This window comes from Urocampus carinirostris, chromosome 11 (assembly GCF_059441175.1).
Source record: "Urocampus carinirostris isolate Australia breed hairy pipefish chromosome 11, RoL_Ucar_1.0, whole genome shotgun sequence".
NCBI classification, from domain to species: domain Eukaryota; kingdom Metazoa; phylum Chordata; class Actinopteri; order Syngnathiformes; family Syngnathidae; genus Urocampus; species Urocampus carinirostris.
The window spans coordinates 40,747,060-40,756,584 of NC_142359.1; the positions used below are offsets into that span (position 1 = coordinate 40,747,060).

A 9,525-nucleotide genomic window follows, 5' to 3' on the forward strand; every position below is an offset into this window, starting at 1 on the left:
TTGATCTCTTCTTGTTGCCATGACAACCAGATGACATGACTGGGCAGCTTACTTTAAAAGTGGAATCCGATACAGTTATCAGTTACCTGTTAAAAAATGTACCGTAAATTCCGGACTATAAGCCGCTACTTTTTTCCCAAATGTTCAAACCCTGCGGTTTATTCAGTGAAGCGGCTTATTTATGAAATTTTTATGCGCAGCGAGCATGTTGGGAGTAGCGTGGTGCTACCTTTCACAGGCACGGTTCGGGATGAAAGTTATATTATTATTATTAAAACTTTGAAAACTCTCTTGGTGTACCGTCTTTCTTTGTAAATATGTGTAACCATGTATAATATGTATTTGCAACTGTATATTTTTGTAATGTATTTATTTTAGAGATTAATTCTGTTATGTGTTCTACGAGCCAATCAAAAAGAAGGGGTGGAGCAAACGCGGGCTGATGGGAAGTGAAGTAAGGCTGAGTTACCAGTAGATCTGTCTGTTGTCGCAGCGGACAATAGTGGATATATATTTTTCCCACCCTTAACTTTGGAAATATACATTTTGTTTCCTTGGATTACTTTCAACGGGACCCGGACTTTACAAGTCTGCATCATACGTTAATTACGGGTATCATTTTCCATTCATGACGCTGAGCACTCATGATGCCAATCATGAATATAAGATTGTGTTTCATGAAATATTTTGTGAAAGGAACTTCTTTACTATCGTACTGATAGTAGATTTTTGCATTCCGGAGATGGAATAAGAGCTTGCTCTGTCCACTCCGCGCATTGGCCCGGTATTGCAGTACCTCCGGGAACGGTGCATTCGCAATGATTGCAACAATGCTTTAGGGCTAGGACCTTAGCTTAGCCTTTTGGCTGAGAGTAAGTGTCCCGGCTCCTAGGCTTTGTAGCATATAATGAACTGACCGATAACGGATAATGGATAATGAATAACGAAGATAGATCAATAACCCTTAAAAACCCCAAAACCCCACTACCTCCGGGAACGGTGCATTCGCAATGATCGCAGCAAGGCTTTAGGGCTAGGACCTTAGCTTGGCCTTTTGGCTGAGAGTAAGTGTCCCGGCTCCTAGGCTTTGTAGCGTATTATGAACTGACCGATAACGGATAATGGATAATGAATAACGAAGATAGATCAATAACCCTTAAAAACCCCAAACCCCACTCCAGAATTGTGTACTGATCTTTGATTTTTGCATTCCGGAGATGGAATAAGAGCTTGCTCTGTCCACTCCACGCATCGGCCCGGTATTGCAGTACCTCCGGGAACGGTGCTTTCGCAATGATCGCAGCAAGGCTTTAGGGCTAGGACCTTAGCTTGGCCTTTTGGCTGAGAGTAGGTGTCCCGGCTCCTAGGCTTTGTAGCGTATTATGAACTGACCGATAACGGATAATGAATAACGAAGATAGAACAATAACCCTTAAAAACCCCCAAAACCCCCCCACCAAAACTGTTCATTGCTTAGACCTGTAGCTAGGACATTGGCCCAATCCCATTTCTCTCACTCGGCCCTGAGAACCCTCCAGTGAGGTCCCTCGATAGAGGAGTGCCCTCCGCGAGTGGAGTGCAAATGGAGATGGTTTGGACAAGACTTGCAAGGTTCCACCCCTGTCCAGGAGATGGCGGTAATATTAATTGGCTGTAGACCTCAGTGACGTATTGGTCTACGTCACATGTAAACAACTCGAGTCTCAACCTGTAGTGTGTCAGTTGGAGAGTTCGTGCAACGTTAAAAATGCCCGCTACTGCTGTGTTATTACCGATTGCCTGAAAGCTCTTCATCTTTTCCGTGTCTCCAATCAACGGAGGAGAAATGTGCTATACTGAAGATAGCTTCGGCGCTATGTAGTGCTGATTCATCTTTACAAGGTACGTACACTCATTAAAAAAATGACCCGTTCGGTCATATACAGTAAGAGTTAACATACAATGCACGTTCACATAATACCCTAGTTTGTGTAGACATAAATGGCAATCTACTTATTAGTATCTTAATGCCATTTTATGACATATTGTAGGGGTCTTGAATCTGTGACATGACGAAACGTAAACAAACACAAGAACAGTCCACCTGACCCTTTAGCTGGCATAATATCGTCACCAAACTTCCCTGTACGACCCAAAAACCTTAGTTCATAAGGAATTTAATTCAAAAGAGTTGTCATTGAATATAAAAAGGTAATTTCAACATTTTTTCATGATGCTTACATCACAGTTAAAGCGGTCTTTTTCTTTTCTATGCCCACATTTATGTCTAAATTGATTTGTTATCTATTGTGTTCCAGAGTGGCTGTCCCATAAGCGTGGACAGGTTGGACAGGAATGTTCCCATCCTGTGCTTATGGTTGGATGTGGAGTCAGAACTCATTCAGGACTTAAGGTTGAGCAAGAAGGTTATGTGGGCCCTGCAGGAGCTGCTAAAGAGGGAACAGGGCCATGGCTGGAGGTCTTGATCTACGTGTACTGGCTGGTCCACGCTCTGTCCTACCGTGTGGTGTCACGGGTCTTCAGGGTTCCCAGGTCCACCGTACAAAGAATTGTCCACAGTTAATATGGAATAAATTGCCCAAAAGCCATATTTTAGGCTCTGGAAGTCAGACCCACATTTGCATTATGTGCTTTTCTGCATTACTATTCAATAAACATCTTCATTTTGAGTAACACCTTGGTGGTTTATTTCATAATGATGTGAGATACTGTGTGTGAACTATGTGACTGTTGGACAGAAAACAACTACAAATCACTCCAGCTTAAATAATAGTTTACTTTCAGAAAAACAAACTCACATTGGGCCAAAATACATAATAGTAAATAAATAATGTGTCACAAATTTTAACAAAAATATACCAATACTTCCATAAAGCTGGAAACACAAACTGGAACTTCATTGAGTTCTTAATAATAATTTAAAAAAAATCCTTTTATAAAACAAAGGGAAACATTGCAGAGATGTCACTGTTCTGGAAATTTGTCCACGAGCTTCCCAAAAAGGACAGGAACCGCTCAGTTTTGGCCACAGTTTCTTCGAGCCTTTTCCTCACTCCGGCAGACTCCGCTTTCAAAAAGTCAAGGAGTGTATCGTGCTTCCTTTTTTTTCTGGGTGATTTGGGGTTTGGCGCCCGATTAGAAGGTGCCAACGACGTGCCCGGTGGTGTGGATGGCGTGGTAGCTGTGATGGTGACCAGCTCTTCCACGGGACGTTCTAGGTGGCCTTTAGGTTGGGTGGAAAAAACAAGAATTACTTAATGCTGATGTATTGTACAAAAACAACTGTGTATAGGATGCTCAACAAGTTGATATGAGACAGGAAATTATAGGATGTGTTCTGGATAATTATTTGATAGTGAATAGATACAAAAAAATGACATGTTATTCTTATGGCTGTATGAACCTTCTATTGGCCAGCATCACATATGCTTTAGAGTTGTCTCCACATTTGGACAACATTTTGAGAAGGTAATTAGTTTACTTAATATGTGTTTACAGAGAAGGCAGTGGACTATGTGATAGTAGTTTGTTTCAACTGTATTTCCACGAGAAATTCGGAGACATTACTCATAATGCATGATGAAAACTAATGCATTCTGATCTCACATGAAAGAATCATATTGTAAATAAAACGCGACACCCGAAATTGTGTGCAGTAAACAAGCGCTATGTCCAGAACGGTATTCTGACTATGCTCCTTTAGCGACTGGCCATGTAAATGTAAAAGCACGACTCGTTTAAGATAAAAACAGGGATGGGCTGAACTGTGATTTTCTGCAGTTATCCTACTTTACAGTTTGTAGCGTGAAGATTTTTTTTTGCCAGCTCCCTTGGTAGATTAGTGCACTTCGTAAAGTAGCGATTTTGCAATGTTCGTGTTTTAACGCGAAACTACGATTTTCTATTGCATTTACGTCTAACTAAGATATCTCAATACATTTTGTTGCAAATACATGCGTGGTTGTGGAAAACTACTTACATTTGTGCGGTTCCTTTTCGGGCATGTTTGTTGATATTGAGAATTCGCAAAGCTTTCTGGGTAGTCACTTCGCCGCCAAGTGAGGTCGAGAGCCCCCTCGGTCTTGAAGTGGTTACGACATGGTTTGAGGGCACTTCTGCCTCGGTCTTGAGAGTATCGGGACACACCCCATTTTCACGTGAACGCGCAAACCGAGTGACTAGGGCACATAGCGAGTGGAAGTGCGAAGAATGGGACGCAGCCATTGACTCTGCCTCTTGGCTGGGAGCAAGTGTCTTGGCCTCTTGGATTTGTAGTATATTATAGTATGACGCGCAATGGATAACTGATAAGGAATATAGAATAACATACCTCTACAGAAGTGAAACATAAAACCTGATCTGGGTTAAGGCTGCGATTGTGTCACAAGTTTTAGTGCGTGCGCATGCGGCTTGTACAGAGGTGCGGCTTGTGTAAGTACAAAAGTGGCAAATCACCTAAAAAGAGGTGGGTGCGGCTTATAATCAGGTGCGCTCTATAGTCCGGAATTTACGGTAGTCAGTAATATAATCTGAATACAATATTTTTGCAGTTATGCAATGCGTCTCAACTATTTTTTTGTCACACCCTCCCTCGGAAGAAGAAATCAACTCACGCCTTCCTGTAAAATAAGCCTAAAATCCCAATCCAAGACGTACCTAAAGTAAATCAATGCTTTTCTTGAACGATTAGAGATGATGGACGATTTTTGTCTCTTTTAAAAGGTAACACTGACTTTTTGTCCCAAACTAATGTAATCACTGCAAATGCTACTAACATTGAGTAATCCGAGTTGCAACACACTGAGGGTTTTTATTCTCGCCTGAATTTTTTTAAAAACCAAATGGCTGCAGCTGAGTGTAGCATGGGCATCCTAGCTGAAAAACAGGATACAATAGCTTGAAGTCTTACCTGGTACCTTGTCAAATTTGATCACAATCTGAAAAACTAAACATTGTATTTTACACATTTTTCTAAAGCGTTTCCAAAAGTGGCCATTTGGAGACAGTCACTCCACTACACTAAAAAGTTTGGAAATTTGTATTCCACTCCGGCCAATTTTTTAGACATTGTGAAAAAATTGTAAATGTTGGACTCATCTCTCCAGAAGTAAACCAATAATTGTGTACACTTGCGTGAGATAATGGTATGTAAATATACTCACGAATTGCGTTGCGCAAAAAAAAGAAAAAAAAACAATAGTAAAAAATAAACGAGTGGGGGGAGAAAAAAAAGGAGGAAAGATGAAAAAAAGCCGGGGAAAATGAATAAAAAGACATGACAAATAAAAGAAAAAAAGAAATATAAGAACAAAAGTAGGAAAAAAAGCAGGGAAAAATGTAAAAACCTAGGGTTAAAAACAAAAAGCTAGGAAAATACAAACAAAAGAAGAAAGGTTAAAAAATAAAGAACAAAAAAGGGGGGGAAATTACACGTTTTTTGGGGTCTCTGATGGCTCTTGTGTTACATACAAATAATTTGCAAGCAGGGTTGGGTAGGGTTACTTTAACTGGATTACTTTCAATTACTTTTGGATGACTCCAATACCAAATATGCTAATAAAAGACAAAAGAAACCAAATATGAATAAAATTACTAAATTTTGTGCAGGCTTGGGGAGTAACGGAATACATGGAACAGCAAAAATGATGTTGGCAAGCTGTTTGGATTTATTTTCATTTTCTTTCTGTCGCATTTTATGTTAGTTTTGCCGGAGATCAAAGAGATCAAAGCCAGGAGAGAAAGCTTACCACGTGTTGTGGGTCATCATTTTATTCATATTTAGTTTCTTTTGTCTTTTATTAGCATATTTGGTATTGGAGTAATCCAAAAGTAATTGAAAGTAATCAAGTTAAAGTAACCCTACCCAACCCTGTTTGCAAGTTACATGAATGTAACAGTCACCTTTGTAAACAGTGTACTTCCACTAAGAGTGTGATGAATAAGTTTTGTAATGTGCAACCATCTAAATAAATCCACAAAATGTTAGCATTATTTAACATACTTTTTTAAAAACAGAAATCTAATGTAAAAGTTGTAAAAAAAAAACCTGCATGTGAGCAGAGCAACCATTGCAATAATACATTTGCCAATTCATTTGAAAGACTAACCAGTGTTACCGGAAGAGCCAGCAAAATGCAACTTGATTTGGTGTAAGGTTTTGAACATGTTTGCTCATGATTTGGTTGCCACACTTGTTGTTAATGTTGCTCAGCTTTGTTTCAAGCGACGCTCACGGATGGAAGTGCACAGGGAACGTTGTTTGTGACACCCGAGGTTATGTTCACGCGTTATGAATTTACTGCGCTCAAATAAATCACTGACTTTGCATGACTAACCAGACGAGTGCAACTCAATTTAAAAATTTGTATTATTTTTTAACTAGGTGTGCGCATGTAAACACTTCATTGTTTATTTTTTCAAAAAGTGATTGTTACCTGTCCCTGTCTTTTGCAGTTATTCTGACAGATTATTTTGCATTATTTTGTAAACATAAGCCAGAATGAGTGCAAGATTGGGCGGCACGGTAGATGAGTGGTTAGCGCGTCCACGGCACAGTTCTAAGGTCATGGGTTAAAATCCAGCTGCCAGCCTTCCTGTGTGAGGTTTGCATGTTCTCCCCGTGATTGTGCTCCCCCACATTCCCAAAACATGCATGTCAGGTTAATTGGCCGGTCCAAATTTTCCCTAGCTGTAAATGAGTGAGTGAGTTGTCTGTCGCTGTGTGCCCTGCGACTGCAAAAGTTTAGGGTGTCCCCTGCCCACTGCCTGAAGATAGCTGGGATGGGCTCCGGCACCCCCGCGACTCTACTGAGGAGAAGCAGTGCACATAATGGAAGGATGGAAGTGCAAGTAGTGTCTTTAATTTCATTGGACGTTGAAAATGTCTCAAAAAGACTTCAATTTAAATGGAAAGATCCTGGGGGGAACCCTGTAAAACAAAATGTGTACTTTAAATTAAACCCTTAATAAAACTAATTTGATCCCCCAAAAAATCTGTAATTGTAATGGTATACAATTACATTTTTGTTATGTATTCCAATTACATAAATGTGTTACATTTATTGCGTTACAGTATTTTCCCGCCCATTTGCGCACCTACAAGTCTCAAATCTTTAAATTGTGCGGTGCGCCTTCTATGGGAGTGCGCCCTGCGTCTCATGCAAAGTGACAGACCAGCTCGGAGGCCTTAGAGTTTGGCGCCTGCCCCAAAAATAGGGGGTCACAGGTTTGAGTCATGGCTAAGTCGAGACTTATTTTGGGTGAAATCCAATGTTTTTTTGAGATCGTTCACATTTCCAAATAAATGCGACTTCTATGAGTCTCCCGAGACTTTTATTGGTCAAAAAAATACAGTACTCAAAGTCTAAAATTGAGCATGTTTTCTTCCACATCGGACAGGTTCATGAAGACCCCGGACGAGATTGTGAACGGCCAGACGGACCGCCTGGAGCATCTGGAGTCCGACTCGTACGAGCAGATTTACATCAAAGAGGAGTGCTGAGGAATTGTGGGAAACTACTGCAAAAGCCGCCGATGCCTTTTTTAGAAGCAGCTTGAACAATCAAGACAGATTATGTCAAAGATTTCTAGAAAAAAGATGATTTAATGTCATTTGAATTTGCCTCATGGGCAGCGCTGAATATATATTTTTTCGTTAACTGCTAAAATAAACCAATTAATGTGTCCTTTTTTAGGGGGTGGTGCTATTTACGTTAAATGTGTGTGTGTGAAATTTCCCAATGGAATAAACATTTTAGAATCAAGTGTATTGTTTTTGTGTGTTTAGGGTTTAGGTTTCTGCTTTTTCTCCCCCGTCCCGGCCATCGACCTGTTTTATTGCTGTCAACGACTACCCTCGCTCGACGCGGAAGTGGCACTTCCGCGTCCCTGCCATCAACTACCCGTGACTGACGATCATCGGATCGTGGGTGCAAGCACTGCTCTCTTTCTTAATAAAAATTATGTAAAACGAACGCTATCAGGTCCTGTCTCCGTTCCTGGCTTGACAGAACGGTCTGACCCGAAATGGACCCAGCGGACGTTTCTCCGAGCGGAGATCGAGGCAACTCGGAGACTCCCTCCGCCTTGCAACGCTTGCATTGGGCCGAGGGCGTGGTCCAACAGGTCACGAGTGTCGTCGCTACCCTTCTGCAACAACTGCAGCGACATCAACACCTCCTAGAGCAGGGGTGGCGAACACGTGGCTCTAGAGCCGCATGCGGCTCTTGGCCCATGAGAATGCGGCTCTTTGCCTCATCATATATATTGTGGCTCTTTGCCTTGTTTCATGTTTAGTTTTTTTGTGTGTATTGAGGGTGGACACTTTCTTTGAAATCAACACAAGAACTATACTTGTTGTATTGTAAGGAGAGGAGTGTGTTATGGGAAACAATATGTTTTTAATTGTGTGTTTGTGTGTGTCTGCCTGTCATGGCAGGTCAGTGGTGTGGCTCTTTGACTTTCACAGTTAAAAATGTTGGCTCTTTGTGTCAAACTTGTTCGCCACTGCTGTCCTACAGCAACAACACCAGCAAGTAGCAAAATTGTCAGATCTGCTGTCGAGGCAACTGACGTCATCGGCTCCACCTACCAGTAATTTCCTCCGAGCATACAGCCGCGCTCCCCGGCCATGCCGCTTCCAAACCCGCCAGCCATCGGAGCGGTGGAACCGTGAGTGGTTCGTGCCTTCCTAGTGAACTGTCGGCTCATTTTTGATCTACAACTCCGCAACTTCGTCTTCGAATTGGCCAAAGTGCCCTTCACAATTAATCATTTTCCCGGAAGGGCTCGACTCTGGGGAACGGCAGAATTCGAGCGGGGTTCAGCGGCGTGTTCTTCGTTCTATCTCCTGGCTCAGGAGATCCTAAAGGTGTTCGACACGGGATCTTCTTCAGCCAATGCGTCCAGGGCCCTAATGAACATACGCCAGGGAAGACGCACGATCGACGATTTTTCTTCCGAACATTGGCAAGCCAGAGTGATTGGAACGCGGAGGCGTTAGTGGACGCTTATCTCCACAGCCTGGCGGACTACATGAAAGACCAGTTGGAGTCCCACGCCCCGCCTACCAACCTCGACGAGGCCATTCCGCTAAAGGCCCAGATCGGTCGCAGAGTCCAAGCGCGACACCAGGAGAGGGGCCGCCCGGGACGACCATCAGCCGTCTCGTTCAAAGAGGTGGGTAGTTCCCCGACATCCCGACCCGCGGTTACCAACCCCCACCAGGCCATGGAGGTGGATCACGCTTCACTATCCGTGGAGGAACATCAGCGGCGATTCTCCGAGAGGCTATGTTTGTATTGTGGCGGCAAAGGACACCAGGTCTCTTCAGGACACCAGGGGGAGCTCGTCGGACATCGGAGACGTCCGATTGATCTCAGCCCTTATCCCAACCTCCAGAACCCCTAGACCTGTCCTTGAAGCTCGCCTCCTGATCCCCGGCTCCCCCCAGACTCAATCGGCGCTGGTAGATTTCGGCACAGAGGCGAACATCCTGGACATCTCCCTTGCTTGTAAGCTGGGATA

The 9,525-nt window shown here is 42.8% G+C and overlaps 1 protein-coding gene, 1 long non-coding RNA gene and 2 pseudogenes across 3 annotated transcripts in view; all 4 read left to right on the forward strand.

The window, feature by feature from the left end:
• The window catches only part of etv6 (ETS variant transcription factor 6), a 65,546-nt gene extending 57,783 nt beyond the window's left edge, over window positions 1-7,763 (forward strand). For both annotated transcript variants that reach the window (XM_088348017.1, XM_088348018.1), the window contains one exon: window positions 7,399-7,763. In XM_088348017.1, the coding sequence (XP_088204143.1) occupies window positions 7,399-7,501 (103 nt within the window). In that variant the 3' untranslated portion in view covers window positions 7,502-7,763. The remainder of the gene's footprint in view (window positions 1-7,398) is intronic.
• Window positions 670-818, forward strand: LOC148357376 (U2 spliceosomal RNA; annotated as a pseudogene).
• On the forward strand, window positions 791-2,673 carry LOC148357377 (uncharacterized). The gene is made up of 2 exons (XR_015852025.1): window positions 791-1,881; window positions 2,298-2,673. It is a non-coding gene; the product is annotated as an uncharacterized LOC148357377 (long non-coding RNA).
• LOC148357378 (U2 spliceosomal RNA) lies at window positions 1,039-1,293 on the forward strand (annotated as a pseudogene).
• Window positions 7,764-9,525: the final 1,762 nt, after the last annotated feature.